The sequence below is a fragment of the Musa acuminata genome, chromosome BXJ2-2, assembly GCF_036884655.1.
Source record: "Musa acuminata AAA Group cultivar baxijiao chromosome BXJ2-2, Cavendish_Baxijiao_AAA, whole genome shotgun sequence".
NCBI lineage: Eukaryota > Viridiplantae > Streptophyta > Magnoliopsida > Zingiberales > Musaceae > Musa > Musa acuminata.
The window spans coordinates 21736831-21759245 of record NC_088339.1 but is presented as its reverse complement, the minus strand read 5'-3'; the positions used below and the strand labels follow the sequence as shown (position 1 = coordinate 21759245).

Below are 22415 nucleotides of genomic sequence, written 5' to 3'. Positions count from 1 at the left end.
TTTAGTCTTAAATGTGGAGGTTGACTGCTGGACTTATTCGGAACAGCAAAGTAATTGTGACAGCAGTCTGACGTTCTTATTTGTCGAACCTTATGTTTTGTTCCTATGTAATTACTAAGGTTATTTGTTTGTTTCTTTGAACTGGAGTCAAGGTTGCACACGTGTCATGTAAAAGTTCTTGATGACGATTAAAGGGGATTTTGATTAAGAGCATTACGGACATCGTCTTACTTATAACATAAAAAAAGTCCCAACCAATTCTGTGCCACCCATTGACATCATAAACCTGAGCGGGTCATCATCCGCTTTGATATGGATTTGGTTTCTCCGGCAAGTAATGCTCCCCAGCCCACATTTGTAACTTCTCGGCGACTTTTCCCTCACCTCCAAGCATCTGTTATTAGGGATTCTTCCTGCGAGAAAGATGCGGCAGCCTCTTTGCTTGGTCTCCACCTGCTGCAACAGCTCCTGCTGCTTCCGCCCGAAGGTAACCTCACAGAGCAAAAGCTGCGATGCTTCTCCTTCCAACATCGTTTAGCTTCCCAGGTAACGCTAAAAACTTCTGCATAGGACTGGTCGAAGAGGCGAGAGGCTGCTCCGCTCCGCCAAGAGCAAGGAGGCGGAACCCCGGGAGGAGTCATGGAGCGGCTGGCGACTCCTCTGGTGGCCGCCACTGCAATCCTCGCCTTATCCGCTCCCGGTGAGCGCCCGCCCTCTTCCCCTTACTGCCCTCCGTTGCGGGTAATTATTTCGAGGCTGTTGGTGGGTTCATCGGTCATCGATGCCATAATCTTTCTTGGAAACAGCTCTGCTATATGTACTGTTGTTGCACACGTCGACTCGTTGATGCGTGCGTTGTCGGTGACGTCTCATCCATGTGGTGTCCACATCGGCATAACGCCCGTCGAATTCAGCCTCGCGTGAAGCCAAATGCATGCATATGCCATGTAGAAACCACATTACATTAGGAAACCTAATAAGATTTGACTAGAAACAATTAAGACAGACAATCGATCTAATTAGATCTATTATTACATTACACAAAGCTGAATGGCAGAAAAATTCTTTTGAAGGCTTCCGAGCACACGCCTTTGGAAAAGCCAAAGACTATTTTTATGCATCACAACCAAAATTTAAAGCCCATAAATTCTACAAATGGACCTTTGTTTTTGAATGAATGGCTTGGACTTTTGATCCTGAACACAACACCTCATACGATGCAACAATGACCTGTATACATATCATCATCGAGACTTGCAAGTCATGTTTGCTTACTTGTCGCAGTGGCCTATGGCCAGTCTATATCGAATGGTGCAGCTCTGTTTCAGAAAGCATGTATCGGTTGCCATGACATGGGAGGGAACCTTTTGCAGCCTGTGAGTGTTTTGATTTCCTTTCGTTTCCATAATGTAACCAGTTTGGTGGTTCCACATCTGCCTCATTCGCTTGCCCTCCTCCTCCTTTCAGGGTGCCACTCTATTCATGAAAGATCTGCAAAGGTAAGCCAGCCGCTGCTCTTCCGCATCTTTTTTTTTGCACACTGAGGTACGTGGTCTTCTTGTCTTGTGCAGGAACGGTGTTGCCACAGAGGAGGGAATATACGACATCACTTACTACGGAAAGGGAAGGATGCCGGCAAGTAGCCTCCTCTTACCTTTATGCTATTATTGTCTGCAACCGAAGCATCAATAGCTCTGAATCTAGAATTGTATCATCAGGGTTTCGGAGAGAGATGTACGCCGAGAGGTCAGTGCACATTCGGACCACGGCTGCAGGAGGATGAAATCAAGCTCTTAGCAGAGTTCGTGAAGGCACAGGCTGACAGAGGATGGCCAAAAATCGAAAGCTATGGAGATTGAACTCTGCAGAAAACGAAAGTTCAGAAATGGCACATGGTCAGTAGACAAGACGATAGACGTGTCGGATCCAAGTGATTTAGATTTATCAATGATCCTCGTTTCGATGGAGACGATGATATATCAATCCGAATGAGTGAGCCCAACATCTTAATTAAATGGAGAGAGAAATTGAGGAGATACATATCTTGTAATATATCATCGTTTATTTTTTACTCTAAAAAAATAATTTTAATAATGTTAGCATAATGTGACGTCTAGAAAGAAAGTAAAAAACTTTGATACTTTATCATAAGAGGAAAAATAAACAATTTATTACTATTATTATTGGTGTCACTTTTAATCATATGATTTATGTGTAATCATCATATGATTTAGATCTGTAATTTCACTTTAGATAATTATAAGTTGAATGTGCAAAAAGATGTACATTATTAGAATGTCAGAGTCTACAGGAAAAGAAAAAGGATCCATAAGACTCTTTCCCTTGAGAGTTCCGAGTCACCTCTTTGTCAATTACACCAACTTCACACATCAAGTAGATTGATTGCACTGAAACAACAATCTGATTATTCAAGGAGTAATGACACATCAAAACTTATTTAGGAGAAACATCAACATAATGAATGGTTGAAGGTACAACAATTGTACACTTTTTCTCAAAGTCACGCTGACGAAACCTTTTCTCGAGTGATAATTTCAAAGAATCTACACCTTGTAAATGATCAAATATGCAAAAATATATAACTATTCTTGTGCTCAAAATCTCTATTTAGTCACACAAGCATCTAATCTGGATTCCACGGGTTCCTCTTTTATTTCTTGCATCAGCATCGCAAGCTAATCTAATGGATTTCATTAAAGATCTGTCATTCAGAAGTTGACCAACATAGCTGAAGGCAGCTCCTCTTTGATTTCTGCTTACAAGTCCTGAATTTTCACTTCAACACCCTTGCACCATCCCGTTTCTTGGGCATACCAAGAGGACATTCCTTCAATGGAAAACACGATGTTTGGATGGTCGGATCACCCATGCAAAATCACAACACATCAAGACAATGGAGACAGTACTGATTTAGAAGCCTCTCCATAAGACTGTTAGGTTCAGGGATGTTTGGATGGTCGGATCACCCATGCAAAATCACAACACATCAAGACAATGGAGACAGTACTGATTTAGAAGCCTCTCCATAAGACTGTTAGGTTCAGGAACCAAAGCAGATGTCATGCCATTCCAGAAATGAAATGTGATTGATTCATTCAGCATCCTTTTTAAAAGATCATCTTGTTCAGCTCTTTCAAATTGATCAGCAGGCTCTGCAAAGTACCTGTACAAAATCCATTCAAACTGTTGATCGATAATGCTAGCATAGAGTACAGGTGGTTAGCTTGTTGAACATGTCCAGCGATGTCAGAATTTTGCTGATAAATGTCATTTTCTTATGGAAAGTGATGCCAGGAATTAAGAGGGGTATGCAAGTGCAGTGTAATGTTTGTTGCGTATAAAACTAGAATACTAGATGATACGGGTTATAAAGCAACACAGAATGTCCACAGAATTCCCTAAAAGAAAATTTTAAAGACGGAACAAACGCCTCACTGTATACATAACGTAAAGGTCACACATTATAATCTTAGCAGTAGGCAAGCTAACCAACAAATTACTAGCCACATTGTTCTAACTAGCTCATTTAACCGAAGCTATTAGGAGAATGGTTAATGGTATGGAATTCAAAACAAAATATCTATATCAAAGAAAGAAGCACCTTGTAATATTTATCGAACTGATAGGATGAAATGCAAACTGAGGTTCCATCTTTATGTCAAGCTGTAAAGAAGATTTCCCAGCCTTGTCAGAAATCCTTTTTATAACTCTTGTCATGAGATCAGCACCGTTCCACCTTAAAAGGGTATCGTCATATGTTGAATAGTATTCGTTTAGGCACTCGAGCATCAAAGAACTGCAGACAAATATATAGATTTGTGAGAATTAATACACAAAGCTAAAGATGTATTAGTGGAAAAATGTTATACAAAATGATATGGCTGCTCTCAGATCCAGATCAAGTAGTCATGTGAATCCTGTTGGAAAAATTGTGACTTTTATAACCTAAAAGAAAGAAGCTACAATAGATTACAACTACTGATCTTTCAGTGGACATTGTAACACTTAACAGGCAAATGAAATACTATTATGCCGTGCGTTCTATTTTAGGCATCATTCTCAACATTCTTATTTCCATTTCCAAGTAAATTATCACCTCACAGAATGCATTTCTGAAACAACAGGATAATCTATCACACTTCATGAAAAATAACGCTCACATGTACGTAGCAAACTCAGTATTTAAGGTAAGAAAATTGATTCCCAGCCATGCTTCTATTGTCAATACTTAAGTTGTCCTACTTTGCTTAGAACAAATGTGAAACTATGCGTTCTTAGTCCATATGGTCTGATTTGGGCAAAATGAAGATCTAAGCCACAGTTACTACATTTGAACCTGGATACAAACACTAAAAGATAACTTCAGATGACATAATCAGGATCAAGACATCCTACATGGCATTATTGATCATAAAGTTGTATCAAACAAGTAGATTTGCCTTTATATCCATAAAACACATGAAGTTAGGCAAATATGTACAGTTTCAGTACCTGTTCTTTTCGAATGCCATCACTGCACCATTAAAGACTGAATTGCCACCTGTGTTATCCTCAATTGAAACAAAATTCTTCAGTGAATGCAGAGGGTTTAGAACTATAATATCTGAATCAAGGTATACACCACCATATCTGGATTATCAAAGGAAAAAAAACAAATATCTTTGTTACAAAGGGCAAAATGGAACAGCTTCAGTGGTCATAACATTTACCATACTACTAAGTTATGTCATTTGCCATGCCTGTATTATGTGCCATATAGCTCATGCTTGCTTATGTAGTATGCAAATTACCTTAAATATACTTTCTTTATTGACGGGTGAGCTAATAAACTTTATAGGTTATTTTCCAGGCCCTCATTTTCAGTGCATTGCCAACATGACAAATGAAAACATGGTGCTTGATAGTATCTGATAGTTGAAAGATAAGATGGAACTTGATGCTAACAAACAAATATAAATAAAGAGATGTTAGTACAACTACACAATGGATTATGTTTCGGAGATCACATATTTGCTTAGGGTTGCAAATGAGTAAAGCCATTCACAAGCAAGTCAGTTTTCAACTCATGAAAAAGCTCATTTGCCAAGGTTATGAAGCTCAATTATTAAATGAACCATTCTTGAACATGGCAAAGCTCCACTCGTTTAGGCTAGCCAATCGACTCACTAATAAGTTTGTGAAGATGCTCCCGAGCAGACTCTTCAACAAACTCATTTATGTATGACACATGTTAATTGCAAATTTATGTCTTACTCCCATTTAACAAGTAGGTGAGCGGGTGAAAAGAATTGTTCATTCAAAAAGGAGAACCAAAATCAACTCAACTGAAAACAAAAAAAAAAAAACTCCTTCAAAAATGAGACCAAAAGTCAACTCCATTGAGGATAGAACCAAAATCTCTAGTTTTGTAGACTATTGTCTTATCGAATGAACAAAATTTAAACCGAGATTGAGCTTGCAAAAATTATTATAAGTTAATCTTGAACATTATTTTAAGCATGATTTTGATTTTGGGCCGGGCTTGAGCTCCGCTAACGTAAGTTAAGCTGAGCCTGAATGGAGCAAAGCTTGGTCTGAGTTGGCTCATCAATAAGTTGAATATTAACTAGTGACTTGCCATTTCATCTTATATACCATTAATAAGACACAAAGAAAGAAACATAAACTCTTTGCTTGTTTGTGCTGGAATGTTAGGTGTTGTAAAGAAAAAAAAATCGAATAATTAAGTGACAATGACCTTGTTAGCCTATAGTTAAAATGTGTTTAGTGTTTTATATTAAACTCTAAAATAAATATTATGTGGTTATAGTCGAGAGACCATCTTTGATGCTACTGCCTTTTAACTTGTACCTTGGTAGCACATAGATCAAGTCAACAATGGCACATGGACATGGGGACATGAATGTAATATGAATGCATATCCAAGTATTAAATTCGGCAAAAGACAAAATAGAGATACAGGGACACACATAAGGATAATAATTAAAAAAATATATGACACCGATGTTGTAATACTATGAGTATATGGAGTACCACAATTTAAACTAATCATAAGATTTAGAATCATAAACCCATCCACTTATATTGCTATTATTGTTTGACATTGGGATAGTACAACTAAAGATTCTGAAAAGAAACCAATTTGTTATGTAATATATTAGCATAAAAATATTTCATAAATTTTACTTTATAATTCCTTGGTCTAGGCATAAACCAAAAGTAGGAATCTTCCAATGGAGATAAAACTTCTTAATCATAAAGTTAGAAAGTGGATGAGAATTTGGCTCTGCTCACTTTCGCTTGTGGAACTCTAGGAGGTCTAGAGACTAAGATTCATAACCAACATTAGATATTTATTTGGAATGTGTTTGTCATTCTGATCATGTTGGATGATCAGAAAGTTGAGAAATTCATAATCTTAGAAACATATATATATATATATATATCAGAGAATAATTTGTTTAGAAGTAATTATCTGATGAGTTAGCATATATGATATTTGTGATCAAACAAGAATTGTGAGGCAAAATGGCCTAGCTAATATCCATAATTGATGCCTTAAAGTAACTCGTATAAAATCCATTTACATATTAAAATTTAGGCAATCAAACAACCAAAAGGTGTGGATCTGCAGATTTAAAATTTAGTGGGTATGCTGTCTTCTTTCCAAGTTTCTGCATGAAATGAATTCCTTTTACATGAGAAAATACCTAGAAAGAAAGAACAGAGAAGTTTCTATCCACAAAAATGTACTACAACAAGCAAACAAATATTAGGACCTTAGTTTAGGATAAATCTTTAAACAAAATTGGCAACTTACTTGTAAAGAGCAGCAAGACGTAATAGCTCGCTATAATGAATGGGATAATGTAATGTCTTCCTCCACTCAAACCATACAGATGAAAAAATATGTGCTGGAGTGTCCTTCAAAAGTTCATCAAGATTTGGCATGGCAACTGCAACTCTAAACCTGTATGCCGGACATCAAGTTACAAAATGAATTTTCTAACAGAGACATTTGTGAACTGTTTAAATTTAACTCTAGAAGTCTAATTTTGATGGAGCATAAATATCTTTAACAATGTGAAGAGAAAAAGGAGAATATATTATTTCATAGCACAAATCATGGTAAAAAATTCAACTTACTTATAACAGCAAAAGTTCATATGTCATTCATCACATGACCTTAATTTATTGGAAATACAACAAATTCATAGGGTCAACCACCTAGGCATATGCACTATGTGATTCTTATATTTTTTGTTTAAAAAACCTACTTTTTAGTCAATACTGGATGTTATTACCAACACATCGATACTCTCGTTAACAGCATTTAACCAGGGCAATCATGATACAAGAGTCCTCACATCCCTACCTATTACTCAAAGCAATGAGGGATTAATAAAGATCAAATACAATTGGACATCATCTTCAGTTTTTGCATTTACATGTGCGCAATATGCATTGAGAAAGAAAAAAAGATCAGTTTTTTAGAAAACTTGTATACCCTGCCATTAGGCATTAGCATTAAAAGGAGTCCTTGGCTCAGTTCAGCAGAATGTGGTTCACAAAATCTGATATCAAAATGTCATGTATTGTCACTAACCACTAAGAAATTAAATGAAACCTTGGAAGCAGGATAAGGAGTTATGAGGAAGGGGGAAAGTAAGGAAGACAGTGATGAAGAGAGGTAGGGACCAACAAGGAACAAGAAAATTTATTCTAAATGCTTAAGTTAAACTACCAGCCTTAAAGCACCACGTTTTAGACAAAGAATGCAGTACCCATCCTTCACAAAGTCCTCGAAGAAGTTGAGCTCCATTGTCTCTGAGAACACAACAACACAAGCATCCCAATGATGATGCAGAAGACTCTCCAGTCCCCGCTGGTGCCGGACACCATAAGTCCAAGGTGGGCTGTTCCACACCATAAAAACTCTTATTTTGCACCGCCTGCTATCGAGAAACTGCTCCATGAAATCTGTAAAAGTCAGATGGGCGTCTATACCAGGAAAATACCCCCATCGCCGACCATCGGCATGCACTCGACCCTCCTCTTCCTCCGAAGTAGTTCTTTTCCTCTGTCCGTCCGGAATTTCCTCTTGCCTTCTCGTATTCTCCACTTCTAGTTTTCTTCTTCCGTCGGCTCTTTTAGCCTCACCACCCCCACCCACATTAAATGGAATGCTCTCCATCTCCTTCAGCAGCACCCTCTGAACCATCCGATCGCCTTGAGTGAGGGTCGCTAGGCCGGGCCCGTCCGGATCCTGAAGCAAAGGATGGTTCTTGGGGTTCAACAGCTCGAGGTTCGAGCGGAGCATCCGATCCCGCCGGAGGAAATTCCCCTTCCCCTCGAGCCACCGCGCCCATCCCTCTCGCAGAGGCGAGTCACCGGAGCCCGCCTTGAGCAGAAGCGCATCCTCGATCCTCCGGATCGAGTCGAGCTTCAGCCGCACGTCCTCATCCACCGGCTGGTCGTCCGACCCGAACGCGGTCTTGGTCCGAAAGTGACGGGCATCGTAGGAATCAAGGAAGCGATCGCCGCGCGGATCCTGCTCCAGCTGGCCGAACCGCCTCCGGGCAACGCCGAGGGCGTGATCCCAGAACAGGCCGGAGCTAAGAGTCCGGGTGACCGCTGGCTCGTCGGGATCCTGCTCATCGGCGTCTCCCTCCTCCTCCTCCTGGGCACTCCGGCCGTGGTCCATCTCCTCCTCCTCCTCAAGCACGTCGAGCTCGTCGATCCGGTCGTCTTCGGCGGCGGTCTCGTTGAGGGCGTTGTCGTCGGCGTCGTCGAAGAGGGCAGCGGGGTCGCGATCCGAGGGGGCGCGACGGGGTAGGACGGAGGGGAGGCCGAGGCGGAGAGGGAAGGAAGAGGAAGCGGAAGAGAGGCGGGAATGAAGGACGGAGAGGGAGACGAGGAGGAGGAGGGCAGCAGCGGCGGCGCAGAACTGGGGGCCGTAGCCGGAGCGCCGCCGCGCGTGGCGAAGCATCCCCGCAGGCGACGAAGGAGCACGCCTTTGCTTGCGGTGTGATGGTGGACCGGCCCGGCGGTCCCGCGGAAGGTCTCAGTTCGGCAGCAGCGTAGTTGTTGCCGGCAATAAGACTAAGCCGAAGAGGACACGAAGAGGGCGACGGTGGGTGCGACGAAGCTAATGAAAGCTCCACCACAACCAGAGCATTTTTCATTTGTTATTTTAAGAATATTTATGCGATTTTTTATAATTCTTTTTTATTTTCATCAAAATTTACCAAATACTAAAAAAATCCTTTTATTTCCATTTATTAAGCACACTAATATAATATAATTCTTTCTCATAAATATTAATTAAACCAATATACTCTTTTTTTATTATTTATTTTTCTGCTCTAATAATTTGGGAGATAATTACAGGCCTCTGGTGGAATAATATTGTTTTCACCCTTTGGGAGAAAAAAAATTATTATTTTTTGTATTAAAATGATATAATAAATAAACCTGTAACTTCTGAGAGCAGATTCCTTTTTAGAGCTATGAAGGAATTATTTGAGTGGAATGGAAATATTATGGAGGAATTATTATGAGTGAAGATATTGTTTTCCCCCTCACAAAAAACTCAAATAAAATCAGACCCTCTTTTATTTAAATGCCAAGAAAATATCCTGTTATGTTCCCACATCGATCACTCTTATACATAATAGAATTAACTAAATATTAACGAAATTATTTTTTCGTTGAACACGTGTCTCTTGAAAAAGTAATTTTAAATGATGAAATGATGATTATTTATTCTTATATATATATATATATATATATATATATATATGGCTACAGGAGATCGAAAAGATTAGTATTTGACTTTGACCAGGTTCTACCCAAGTCCGGACAATTTGTTCGGCCACGTAGTCCCAAATGTTGCCTCCTTTGTTGACTAATCTGAAGCAAAAATCTCCGTCACATCGCAGCGGTGCCAACACGGCCGTTGCTTCCGGACTTGTACGACCGTTTCTGGGTGTTTGTACTGCATGCAAAGTACTCCTCACGCCTGTCCAAAAGGACATTAAAGCTTCCCTTCATCGTCGTTCTCCTCCTCCTCAATACTAAAAATACCTCCGACGACGACGACGACGACGACGACGAGGTGCATACCAGGAGGATTCAGGCCATGGACCACGGCGGGATGGGGGATATGAGCATGAACAATTCCAACATGGCCAAGCGGCACTACACCCACATGACCTTCTTCTGGGGCAAGAACTCCGAGATCCTCTTCTCGGGATGGCCAGGCACCAGAGGCGGCATGTACGCCCTGGCGCTCCTCCTCGTCTTCGCCCTCTCCTTCCTCGTCGAGTGGCTCAACCACTGCCGTCTCATCAGGCCCGGGACCGGCCACGTCGTCGCCGGGCTCGCCCGGACGACGCTGCACGCGGCGCGAGTCGGGCTCGCCTACCTCGTGATGCTGGCGGTCATGTCGTTCAACGGGGGCGTACTGATCGCCGCCGTCGTCGGTCACGCCGTCGGTTTTCTTCTCTTCGGCAGCTCGGTGTTCCGGAAGACGCCGCTGCAGCCGACCGACAACGACGGCCTCAAGGGTGATCTTCCTCCCATGGCCTGCTGATGTTGTGCGTGATTTGGTAGTAAATTTGGATGCAAGATGTGATCGTGTGTAGTTATAGAAGCTTGAAATCTAATAATTTCAATAAGAAACATGGATTCATCCGTAAGAAATCCTTTAGCAGCATGCTGATCTTTGTGCAGGTCGACTACGATGCTGTAATCCTCCTGCATGGCTGTGAAATTATACATATAGCATCCCATGTGATTCACCGATTGCATGCTGATCGTCTCGGTCTTTGCTCCTGCAATTGGGTTTCAGAGAATTACTGACGTTGTGCAACAAAAAGCAAATCTTTAACATTTCTTGCAGGGTAAAGCAGAAACCTGATGAAAATTTCAGGTGCTGAAGAAGGCACATAGGCAGCAACATGAAAAGAATTCCTAGAAATTATTTTGAGCATCTAATCTAACCAAGTTTGATCCATGTGAAACTGAGACCACTAGGAAAAGGAAAAAGTACCAATCTTCCTTTTGTTTTAATCTTCTTTTTGGCTATAAAGTCTTAACCTTTGATTTTTGTGGCTCATCTGATCTGAGTGGAATTGGCAATGCCAAAAAGCTTCTCCGTGAGCTCTTTTGAAATCTAACACAATTGTGTGGATTTCCCTTTTCCCTTTCAGCTCAAATGAATTGCTTTTCTGGTTTGTCTATTGGAAATCTTGATTACATGGAATATATACTTCCACTTAAGTACCAGGTTATACTATGATCTCTAGAGCTATCTGGACCCATGAGTTTAAGGATACTGCTCGTTGACCACATGTCTGTAAGCGTAGATTAAGGTTTATGATTGTTTATTCCAAAAAGGGTGGATCACATCTCAGTACCATGTTGTCTAAAATATTTGAAATGTCACATTATTATGACTTGCATAGGTTCTTTTCTTCAGGTAAGATGCAATCATATGATATCTTATAATGTTCATATGTTTGTGTTATGGGCAAACTCATCTGTGAGGAATTCCTTGGTAAAGTATTGCTGATCACCCATAATTAAACCTACAGCGGTCATCAGTGACCAATAGTGATGCTGTATTCCTCTGGCATATTTTTTTGACTCTCCCTTTCTTCACAGAGCTCCCATTATCTTTTTCTGGTGAATTAAGTAGAACACACACAATTCAGATAACACCAAAAATTTGCAAAGGATCCAATCCGGCGGAGGGGATGTCCGGCCGAGGAAGTCGAGCACTCGTCCGTGTGGTCGGCATGGGAGAGAGGGACTAATCTTGTCACTTTATTTGGTGGATGATCTTTTGCTGAGTACAGACACATCACAAGAAACTCTTTTAAGTGATGTTTAGACAATTTCTTTTAGGTAATACACAGTCACACTGCGGAAACAGATTGCATTCGATAGAACAACAGCAATCACTCTTCCTATAAACCATGTTGTCTATTCTTTAGAAGAAGAGAGAGCCATCATTCTGCGTTCCTTGATAGCTTCCAACACTTGGTCGTAAGGCACCACTGTGTTCTTGACAAGGTCAAGGCTCAGAAACGCATGAACATAGGAGTAGAGTTGTGGTGTCATCTCCTCAGTAAATAGCTTCACATCAGCCACCTCCTCGATGGCCTTCGTTCCTGGATTGCCTGCACCTACAATTATGTCAAGGAGACCAGGGGAGCTGCCATGGATAAATGGCCCCTTCTTCCGTGGGAAGTCCTCCATGATTCCTTTCTCCAGTATTCTTAGTACCTCGATGAACTCCTTTGTTGCCTTCTCCAATTCCTCTCCTTGGGAACGTATAATGGCATAACTAGGAGGCACCATCTGCAATCCCCAAAACCACAAAAAGGTATGTAATCAGAGAAAGCATACATTAGCTATAATACAATATAAGAGTTTAAGCTGGTTGATTTATGATGATAGAGCAGAAATGTAATCTGGATAGAGCAGAAATGTTGCTCCTTTGCGACTTGGAGATAAGAGTTCGAGTGAGGTAAAACTACACACATTAAGACCTTATCAATATCACTCTCATATATTCTAAATATCAGACTATGAGATCGATCTCTCACTCTCTTGGTAGACATAAATTGTTCTGTGGTTTACGAACAGTGGTTTCGTGACTTCCTAACTGAGTTGGCTAATACTTTCCTCCTGGGAGATCTGATGGTAGAGACAAGAGAAAGAAGAACGAACAACTCCATAAAGAGTCCTAAACGCCAAAAGAACTCGAAAAACTAATATCCTGAGATGCAAAGAATAAGACGTTAATTTACCCTTTGGTAGAAGAAATCAACCCAAAAGCGAACCCTAGCCCTCGAGTAAGGATCACTGGGGAGGAAGGAAGGCTCCGCCCACGTCTCATCGATGTACTCCAAGATCACACGCGACTCCGCCACCGGCTTCCCGTCCACCACAAGAACCGGCACCTTCTGGTGCACCGGGTTCAGCTGCAGAAGCGTGGCGCTCTTGTTGGTGAGGTCTTCCTCCACGTACTCATAGGCCACCCCCTTGAGCTTAAGAGCAAGATGGACCAGCGTGCAGTAAGGGCTGAGCGAGAAGCCATACAGCTTCACTTGTTTCGCCTCTCCCATGTCTGTATCACTCCTTCACGGCCCACTCTTGTATCCATCCGAGCACATATATAGAGAGATGTATCCTCTTTTGGGCATAAGATCATGCTTGGAGAAGAAGGTTTTGGCCGGTCAAAATGACTTGGGAAGGACGCCAAGGAATGCCAACATCCAAGGAATATTTAACGTTATTCTAACACATTTTTCTGACCCAAGTGAAGCACGTGATGCATTTTATATATCGTTCTTGATCTCATTTGAGATCCATCAAATTTCTAAAAGAAATCCAAGAGATTCTACAGATCTCAAATAAATGCTGATAGATGGGTGCCACGATCACGATATCTGATATTTCGATCCATAGTAGTGTAGACAATGAAGCAAAATGGAGAATTGAGAAAGCATGACATTTAGGTATCCAAATAGTTGATCAGCATCTAAGCATCTTAAAACACGAACGTGGATTGTCTTAGCAAAGTGATGAATGATTGCAGAAAAAATTAACATTATCAAGATTTGAAATATGCCATCACTCACCAAACCTAACTTTTGTAAACAGAGTACTTACATTGATTTGACATGAACACTGGGAATTTACATTTTAGATACTGAGGTGCTGCTTTTCCCCCGAGAGGATCATTCTTAAGCTTGGGGTTAGAGAAATCTCCCTACATGATGCTGGTACACTTGCATAGATTTGGCGTTCAAAGTATTTTGCAAATTCAAATACTATACCGAATCAAACAATTGCAGAAGAGTGCAGTTCCGCTATTTGTTCTTTTTACGCCGACAGATCGGTAAGGGCACCTTCAAGCAGCACAAACAATAATTTACTCAATCAAAATAAATGGTTAGCGTACTTCGGAATCCTTCACAAAAGGATGTTGCATTACAGATTTTAAAAGCTTTTTGTCACAAAATTATAACCTTCAAGCTAGCCAAGTCATTCAATCTTCGACGAGATATCTGTTCCGTCGTGCACCGAAAGCAAGTCTCTAGATGCAAGAAGCAAATATGATAAATGAATCAATCAGTTTGGCTTATTCTGTAACAGGAATATTAGCATCAACGAATTTTAACAAGGAACAGAATTCTTAACTGAAAAGATTTGGGAGTAAGCTTTGAAGCCCGTGAGAAATCGAATGTAGGTGGGCTTCATGGATTGACTGCTAGGGACTGATCTGATGGATGGAACAAGGAATGCAGCAACCTGCAAAAGGAGAAATATTTGGTACGACTATTAGCACCATAAGCATAAAATTTAGATAACATAAAAAATACAATAGACTAATAACAAAAGTGGCTTAAACAAGCAAATCACAACAACACGGATGGTGCCTCCCTTACTTCAGTGTGTTAGATTCACAAAATAGCCAACCCCGACATGATACCGGAGAATATACATGTGACCATAGTTATGTCAAAACAGACCAGATTGACCTTTTCCTAACTAAATCAAACCTATAGAGAATTCAGATAAGACCTCCGAGAAACTTTGGTTTTTCTATTTATGTGGAGCCAAATGATGTAGAGAACTCTTCAAACTGCAGGTCAATGAAATATCACCATGAGGTACGTTAAAGATATTTTAAATTGTGCTTGTTATGTCCCGCCACAAGGATCTGCCCTCGTGGGAATCTGATTCAAATTAAGATTTGGATGAACCTAAGAGGAAGGCATAACTGGAGAAATTGTATCACATACCATTTTCTTCTCTATGAATGTTAAGACACTTCGTAGTATTACATGCCTTACATCTAACTCTCAACCTTGGGCATTTAATGACAATTTATACATCTATTCTTGAGCTAGTTCATCAGGAAGGTTTAATAGTGTAAACTGTAAACCATAATGGATTAGGGACGAGCCCACACTCGTCGATGTATTACATGATTCCTTTCTTTTAAATTAGATATTGTAAAAAAATATTCCACTTGATAAAAAACTAGTGAATTATTCCACAGAGATCCATCACCTCGAACATTCCATCTCCAGACTAAATGAAAATTTTGAACTAGTAACTAGCAGCTAGATTGGCAAGATCATATAACATCACAGGTGTAAGTTCTCTTTGGAGGAAAATATATAGTCAACATAAGGAAAGTATTCACTAAACTAAAACTTCACTTGCTGGAGCATCAACTGAGGATGCCAGAAATAGCAGTAAAGAAAGAGAAGGGATAAGAACAGAAAAAAATAGTGTGCCTTGGAGTAGTTGCATATTCATCTAAACTGGAACACTGATTCGTACAGATTTGGGTAACAACCAGTAGACATATGATCTAATGGTCGATCATCATTTGATGAATCTAAGATCGATTTAATATTCAAACTCACCAAATTAAGGTATTGAAGTATTTGTCATTCAACCTTAAAAATATGACCAGCAGAAAAGGCTAAAGGTTGGACTCATAAATGTATGCTATCTTGTTTGCTTTCAAACTCCAATAAAGCATGCATCATGCCATCACACAGAACTGATTAGTGCAGCCCTTACCACATCAGGCGGCTCGGCTAATATATTGATAAAAAATTTGGCCTGTAATTTGAGTTTATGTTAGAGCAGAACCAATAGCTGGGACATTGGAAAACCACATATAAATTTACAAGTGAATATAATACCTGTTTTGTTGTGGCCCCAGACATAAGAAGATCAGTAGTTACCATACCAGGCTGCAAAAAGGCACCATATCAAATGGATGACTAGGAAAACTGGTTTCAGTCGGTTCGATAGCACACAACCATTAAACCAAAATTTGACAAGAAAAAAAGAGAATGAAGTAGATAAAATTTATAAAGTTGAAGCAATTTGATGAATGTGAACAACAGCAAACAATCCATTACCGACAGGTTGTGCACCATAACATTTTTCACTTCTTGCATCTGCAACTCTGCCTGGAATATAGTTACAAACAGCATTAGGATTGCTTGTAGCTTCATCATGAACACAAAAAGCATAGGGAACCATAAACTATTGTAACTTACTAGCAATCAACAAAATCTGATTGAAGAATGAAGCAAGGCCAATCATAAGTTTACCATATTAAAAGAGCATACACAATACCTTTGTCAGCCTTAGCATAAATAACACACTTAAAGGAAATTGGAAGCAATCTAAAGTTATTCATGGTCAAATTTCATGCGCAACAAAAATTTCTACAAACCTTATTAAGATCCAAAGACATTTTTGTGCTACAGCTAAATAGCCATCTAGAGATTTTGCAGAAAAATTACTCCTTGTATCTTGATGCACAAAGGAAGAATGTCAAAAATGTTACAAGGATTACAGCCATAGTACATATGGCCAACTATAATAGCACTAAAGTACAATTAGACACAACAAAGTTGCACATTGACCTTTTCAATTAGAATCTGGAATCGACGGAACAGTATTTTCTTTTTGTTGAAGTTGTCAAAAGAACCAATTGTACAAGGCACATCAAGATCCAGTGATACACGAAATTCTTATCCACAACATTAACATTATAGTTAACTGATGGGAATACTGCAACAGCCCACCCACAAGTCATCAGTCCTAATCGTTGTCGAAGGTACAATTAGTAAAGTTGTGACATGATTGAACATGTATTCTCTTTAGAGGGTAAGTGTAAAGCTGGGAATTAACAGCAAAGAATTTACCAGCTACACTTACCAGCACCTTCAAAATTTGGCTAAGTGGTGAAGGTGGGATTCAACCCCAAATCTTTACTATGAACAACCAGATCTTTACTAGCTAAGCTAATTTAAATTTTCTAAAAGTTTGGATAAGGGTAAAAACTTGTACTTGCTATGATTAAACATGTTCTACAATAAACTCTCACAAAATCTCAAGGTACTTTGCCAATCTCAAATGAGTGTCTATCCAAACATCCTTTATATTATCCAACAGCCTCAAACATTCCAATCGGACCAAGCATGTTACTTCAATACAGGGAGATACAGAGAAATCCTAAAAAAGAATCTGATTCAAAAAAAATATATAGCTTAGCCAAATCTAGGCCTTTACAAACTGACTTCGAACAACTTCATAATCTAAAAGCATTCAGAGGCCTTCCTATACATATAAGATGAACCATTAATTCACTCATTTCAATAATAATTACCTGCAAGGACTTTGTAAGGTGCACAACACTGCGCTTGGTTGCACCATATGCAGCAAATCTGTAAACAAATCATAAACACCTATAGATAATACATAAGATGGTATTTGTAAAGTCACTTCAATGTTTATCATTTGAGGACATAATATAATGACTGGATAACAGAACAGAATTTCATGTAAGCATACATCCACTATTCAATATATCTTACAAGGTAAATATAAGCATCCTACAGAGACATTTCTAAACACATACAGGATTGACATAAAAGAAACAAGATAGGAAAATAATACAGAAAATGATCCTTTTTTTTAATGATGGAACTTCTTCTGCCAAATTGTTACAGAACATAAGCCAAAGACATGGAAGGAAAAAAGAATGACTTTCTCAGAATTCACATATTAGACAACACAAAATTTGTGCGAAAAGACAAGCAGAGAACAAATTATAAGTGCACTAAAATTTATAATATGTTCTCGGAAATTGTTAACAAGCAAAAGAATATAAAAGATTACAGATTTGAAATGTTGTTAAAATAAATAGAGATGAAATTGGAAGCAGTTCTCGACAGTTATGGACAAATGCTAGCCTAGAGAAAAATGTTGACAAAGATCCTAATGATAATAAAAGGGGGACATAGATTTGAAGAAAGAAAATATCATGGTCTGCAGTACCGGACCGTACCGCCCGGTATGGGCGGTACGTACCGGTCCGACAGGCTTCCGGTACGCGGACCATCTTTTACCGTTACGACACTGTAGCAACACTGTAGCAGTGCTACAGTGCTCGGCACGCCTAAATATACCGAGCGGTACACCTGGGTGTACCGCTCGGTATACCGTACCGTACCGATACCGAGCCCAGGTCGAAACTCCGGTATGGTACGGTATTACGGACCTTGGAAAATATAGTCAACATATTGCATCCGAAAGAAGAATGAACTTCTCAGTTGAAAGGCCTACTTATTATAATAGCACCATTATTACAAAAGTAGGAAAATGAAGAAAAAAAGATACCGTGGTGTTGGCCTTCCATCTGAACCTGCTCCATCAATGTTGAATATATGACCACCTCGAGGCTGGTTTCGCATCATGTTTATTGCCTATCATCACCATCAACTTATTAATGCTGCAGGAAAACCAGCTTCTATGTGCCAAAAAGATGAAATCCGAGCAATACTATTATAAGATCATTACCTCACGGCAACAAATCATCAAACCAAGAGTATTTGTGGTGACAACTTCCCTTAACATAATATAAATTAATTAGAAGCATTAATGTTTAGAACTATTATCCAACATAAAAAATCTGACAGGTTCTTGATTCCTACAAAGCAACACTTACATAAGATCCTCATCAGAAGTTTCAGCCAATGGTTTGAAACTGTATGCATTTGATCCAGCATTGTTAATCTGTATTATTTCTCCATCTTAGAAGGATATATTGGTTAAAAAAATGCCAAAGTCAAATAATTATCAGTAAGCTTCTCTGTGTAAAACAGACTCAACATCCTATCTCCAGGAGAAGTTCAAGAAGCCGTAGTGCTATATTTGCAGCAAACCTTTGCTGACACATGCCAATCCATGCTGATAAATGCTTGTCCAGAACAAACCAGCATGTATCCATAGGATTGTAACCCCTACAAGAATTATGATAATGACTGTGGCACATGGCCAAGTTTGTGCTGGCACAACATAGTACAATGCAGCGCTGGATAATGGCAGCATATCAGGAACAAAAAACTCTGAGACACGACAGCGGAATTACAGATGCTAATCACTGCCAGATTAAGCCATTCAAACCTAAAAATCTTTTAAGGAAAAGAATAGCAAGTGCTCAAACTCATTTTATTAAGAAGATGAATGAGTCAGAAAAGAAAAGGAAAGGTATAGAAAAGAGTAAATCATTTGAAAGTTTAAAACTACAAGAGCTAGCGATAAATACATCCTTGTTGTAAGGGACAACAAGTATACATTTTGATAGTCTCCTTGGCACGTTTAGTCAATAGAAGAAAAACCATATTGGTTCACAGACATGACATCCATATTTCTAATTCTTTTAAGAATTTCCAGCTTACCATAGTAACCCAGACAACAGAATAACAGCACAATTCCATATCTAATGTCAAGATTTGTTGGAGAAAATTTTATTGTCCATCCCATATCCAATGATCTCTATTTTTGTTTGATCATAATGACATTGATACCATTTATGTGAGGTATTGCCTTTTATATAATTGAAAAGCAGAGTTTATAATTCTTGCACTGAAGTTATACAATGCAATAACAATGTTCATCTAACAAAGTTGCAAAATTATATCTTGTATGCCAAACACAGTATTCCTTTTCATAATAGAAAACTGTTAGGATGTGGAAAATGTCATCAGATAAGAATTTAATTTCTAATATAATGCAATGACAATGTCTGGCGAAATTATATACCCATATATCAATGTAACCAATCGTTTCACGTGCAAAAGCAACCAGAGCTTTGACATCCTTTGCTACTCTGACATCACAAGCAGTTCCCTGAAATGACAGATAGCATCTTATGACTTTCTAGTTAGATACCATGAAGCACTGTCATCACTAAAGGTGTGGCAGTGGGAGAAAAAGGAACAAGAGGAGCTCAACAGTGGGTACCCACACACGATGCTCTCCGAATTCCTTGCGCAAGCTCTGAATTGCTGATTCGACGCGTTCAACTGCAGAGGGTCAGCTTATCTGAGTAACAACTTTAATATCATTACACAATGTCCAAAAACACCGAAAGATGCCATCAATCAGCCAAAACCAATTTAATAGATATTTTTCTATTGGAAAATATTAAAATTTGACTGATTAGTCAAATATAACGGGAGCCTGAGTCAATATATGTTTGTTTTCTCAATTGCAACTCAATACCTGATCTTGAGCATATTAAGACATTATCACCTGCCTTTAGAAATTCCCTTGCAAGTGCATATCCAATTCCTGCACACAGCACAGGAATCATGGTATTTCAGTGTAACAAAAATGAAGTAATATACTTTCATCTTTCTTTGGGAAAAAGAAAAAGAGTAACAAAAATGCAGTTACCGAAACAGAGGACAGAATCAAGTAGAAGTAAGAAGTTGAATACAAGTATGAAAAATTATCAGTCCATGCCTCTCCCTATTCAGTGATTCACTAACGTCAGACCCTTTACCTCCATGGTGACTGCCAGAAGTTTGACTTGTGTGGTAGTGGCGGTAATCAGAAGGGTGAAGATGTTCGATTGTTTAGGTAGACCAAAATGCAATAAGGTGTTAATGAAGATAGCTTTGCACCCAAGTAAAATAAGGTTTCTATCTTGATACTTCAAACTCAAAAGCATATAAATGTATATGATAATAACACTGAGGATGTCTCCCTCCTATGCCACTAACAAGACAAATTTGACTATGAAACTTGAATATCTTACTTTTTATTATAAGCTATGCAGTCTATGCAATGCGTTTTTAAAAAATTCTGTGAATCTACAGCCAATTGTTGATACAAGAAAGCCTAAGAGATACAAATGAGCTGCACCATTTCTGCTGTTTGATATCTGACTGCATAGGCCCATAAGTATTAGATTACTATAAGTGCTGCTGCTGTCGAAGTCAGGCCTAATTATCAAATTGTTAATATTCAACATGCAATAAAACTACAACATTGAGGAAGCTAAAAGTTATAATCATCATTGTGGACTCTATAAATTAGTCAAAAAAACTAACAATAAAAAACAGCATCTTCACTACTATCTAAGAATACAAAACAAAACAAATCACATCACCATTCGTCCAACAAACCAAGGAAGCATCTACGAAAAGACTACTACGGAAAACGTCACTAAATTTAGACCAATAGAATAATCCTGAAACCAAAAACTCGATCTAGCATTTTTCACATAACATTTTCCATAAAAAATGTAACCCTCCACAGATAAATAAAATTAAAATAAATAAACATAACAACTCCAATCATTAAGAACGCCGGAAAGCCAAAAAATGACCTTTGGTCGAACCCGTGATGAGTACATTATAAGGGGGGACCATCGGTTCCCGCTCCGTCTTCTTGACATCAGGCGATTCCGCCCGGACCGGGCCGAGATTCCAATCACCGCGGCGGTGCCATGGATTCAAGAGGCGGGAAGAGGCGGCGGCACGGCCGAGGCTATCTAGACCGGCGCCGGGACCGGAAATTCCGGAGTTCGGAGAGGATCGGCTTCGGGCGGGGACGCGGCTGCGGGTGCGGTAGTCGGAGATGGCGAAGGCGGGTAAGGAGGAGACGGAAGCCATGGAGGAAGAGAATTGTTGTGGACTAGAATAAGCTTATATCCGCCATACGGTGATTTGACAGAGCTATTAACGGGCTGTTTGGGCACAGCCCGTTATAGCATCGCGGCACAGCCCGTTATGGTTTCTCGGCCCAGCCCCAATTGAGGAGCAAGCCGAATGCGATCTCTTAAGCTTAGGCGTGAGCCGGATCCTTATTTGTGGCAGTAGAATCACCATCGGTGTGGTTACAGGTATTCACATCCTATTATGTCGGAATCCTTTGTAAAAAGCAATAATTAAGAAATATAATAATTATAATTAAAAACTTAACTATTAAATGGATCAATCAATTAAATTAATTAATGTTATATTTGAAAATATATTTATATTTTTAATATGTAATTGGAGAATAGATCGGAGAATATAATTTTTATAATAATTTTATTATTATTATATTTTTAATATTTATTCAAAGTACATATATATATTATTTTAAATTAATAATTAAATAAATAAAATAAACAAATGAATATATGTAATCTTATGAAAAAATATTGGCCTATATATAATAAATAAATAAAATATAATTATAAAATAAATATAATATTTTTTTAAAAAAATAAAAGAATAAAATTTTATCTTATAGAATAATTAAATCATATTGATTTCTCACTAAATCATTTTAGTGTAATATTATAAAAAGTTATATGTACTTTTAAAATTCAAAATATTATATTAACATCTTACAAATGCTGAAATGCTAATGCTACCTTTAGATAGCATAAGTATTTTCAATACAATATCTAGGCCAAATATGATTTTTAAAAAAATTATCAAGCATCAATTTTTTGAAATGTGTATTGAGTTCATAATGCACATTTCAAATATATTCCCAGATAC

The 22415-nt window shown here is 38.8% G+C and overlaps 5 protein-coding genes across 8 annotated transcripts; 2 read left to right on the top strand and 3 right to left on the bottom strand.

The window, feature by feature from the left end:
- Positions 1–346: 346 nt before the first annotated feature.
- LOC135605343 (cytochrome c6, chloroplastic-like) lies at positions 347–2180 on the top strand. 3 transcript variants are annotated; one of them, XM_065095327.1, is made up of 6 exons: positions 347–487; positions 583–700; positions 1285–1376; positions 1468–1499; positions 1572–1635; positions 1719–2180. In XM_065095327.1, exons 1-6 carry the CDS (start codon positions 425–427, stop codon positions 1857–1859), a joined length of 510 nt encoding a protein of 169 aa, XP_064951399.1. In that variant the 5' UTR covers positions 347–424; the 3' UTR covers positions 1860–2180. The 3 variants fall into 3 exon arrangements, with proteins under 3 accessions (XP_064951399.1, XP_064951398.1, XP_064951401.1); XM_065095326.1 differs by having other exon boundaries at positions 348–487; positions 571–700; XM_065095329.1 differs by having other exon boundaries at positions 348–487; positions 571–700; positions 1572–1639; positions 1719–1859.
- Positions 2181–2403: 223 nt separating this feature from the next.
- On the bottom strand, positions 2404–9204 carry LOC135605340 (uncharacterized protein At4g19900-like). Of its 2 annotated transcripts, none has more exons than XM_065095322.1 (5): positions 7770–9204; positions 6842–6991; positions 4513–4650; positions 3623–3817; positions 2404–3184 (listed from the first exon to the last, which is right to left on the bottom strand). In XM_065095322.1, the coding sequence occupies exons 1-5, from the start codon at positions 9008–9010 to the stop codon at positions 2998–3000; spliced, it is 1911 nt and encodes a 636-aa protein (XP_064951394.1). In that variant the 5' UTR covers positions 9011–9204; the 3' UTR covers positions 2404–2997. The 2 variants fall into 2 exon arrangements, with proteins under 2 accessions (XP_064951394.1, XP_064951395.1); XM_065095323.1 differs by having other exon boundaries at positions 7806–9204.
- An 845-nt stretch (positions 9205–10049) lies between these two features.
- Positions 10050–10735, top strand: LOC135605339 (copper transporter 6-like). Its single transcript, XM_065095321.1, has one exon. The coding sequence runs from the start codon at positions 10163–10165 to the stop codon at positions 10613–10615; it is 453 nt and encodes a 150-aa protein (XP_064951393.1). The 5' UTR covers positions 10050–10162; the 3' UTR covers positions 10616–10735.
- Positions 10736–11832: 1097 nt separating this feature from the next.
- On the bottom strand, positions 11833–13445 carry LOC135605338 (glutathione S-transferase U10-like). Its single transcript, XM_065095320.1, has 2 exons — positions 12840–13445; positions 11833–12387 (listed from the first exon to the last, which is right to left on the bottom strand). The coding sequence occupies exons 1-2, from the start codon at positions 13155–13157 to the stop codon at positions 12010–12012; spliced, it is 696 nt and encodes a 231-aa protein (XP_064951392.1). The 5' UTR covers positions 13158–13445; the 3' UTR covers positions 11833–12009.
- Positions 13446–13600: 155 nt separating this feature from the next.
- On the bottom strand, positions 13601–21557 carry LOC103970933 (chlorophyll(ide) b reductase NOL, chloroplastic). The gene is made up of 14 exons (XM_065095319.1): positions 21251–21557; positions 20140–20208; positions 19879–19940; positions 19678–19764; positions 18581–18648; positions 18433–18481; positions 18253–18338; positions 17240–17297; positions 15981–16031; positions 15759–15809; positions 15634–15675; positions 14236–14346; positions 14064–14131; positions 13601–13943 (listed from the first exon to the last, which is right to left on the bottom strand). Exons 1-13 carry the CDS (start codon positions 21534–21536, stop codon positions 14084–14086), a joined length of 1068 nt encoding a protein of 355 aa, XP_064951391.1. The 5' UTR covers positions 21537–21557; the 3' UTR covers positions 13601–13943; positions 14064–14083.
- Positions 21558–22415: the final 858 nt, after the last annotated feature.

Bases quoted from the DNA above. Each gene is read 5' to 3' on its own strand.
- LOC135605343 (XM_065095326.1), top strand. From the start codon at position 425: ATGCGGCAGCCTCTTTGCTTGGTCTCCACCTGCTGCAACAGCTCCTGC. The intron at 1,500-1,571 runs GTAAGCCAGCCG...TGTCTTGTGCAG, and splicing joins TTCATGAAAGATCTGCAAAG to GAACGGTGTTGCCACAGAGG. The intron at 1,636-1,718 runs GCAAGTAGCCTC...TTGTATCATCAG, and splicing joins ACGGAAAGGGAAGGATGCCG to GGTTTCGGAGAGAGATGTAC.
- LOC135605340 (XM_065095322.1), bottom strand. From the start codon at position 9,010: ATGCTTCGCCACGCGCGGCGGCGCTCCGGCTACGGCCCCCAGTTCTGC. The intron at 6,992-7,769 runs GCTGGTAGTTTA...TCCGGCATACAG, and splicing joins CTAAAACGTGGTGCTTTAAG to GTTTAGAGTTGCAGTTGCCA. The intron at 4,651-6,841 runs GTAAGTTGCCAA...TTGATAATCCAG, and splicing joins CGTCTTGCTGCTCTTTACAA to ATATGGTGGTGTATACCTTG.
- LOC135605339 (XM_065095321.1), top strand. From the start codon at position 10,163: ATGGACCACGGCGGGATGGGGGATATGAGCATGAACAATTCCAACATG.
- LOC135605338 (XM_065095320.1), bottom strand. From the start codon at position 13,157: ATGGGAGAGGCGAAACAAGTGAAGCTGTATGGCTTCTCGCTCAGCCCT. The intron at 12,388-12,839 runs GTAAATTAACGT...TGGGGATTGCAG, and splicing joins TTGATTTCTTCTACCAAAGG to ATGGTGCCTCCTAGTTATGC.
- LOC103970933 (XM_065095319.1), bottom strand. From the start codon at position 21,536: ATGGCTTCCGTCTCCTCCTTACCCGCCTTCGCCATCTCCGACTACCGC. The intron at 19,941-20,139 runs GTATTGAGTTGC...GACCCTCTGCAG, and splicing joins CTTAATATGCTCAAGATCAG to TTGAACGCGTCGAATCAGCA. The intron at 19,765-19,878 runs GTACCCACTGTT...CTGTCATTTCAG, and splicing joins TCGGAGAGCATCGTGTGTGG to GGAACTGCTTGTGATGTCAG.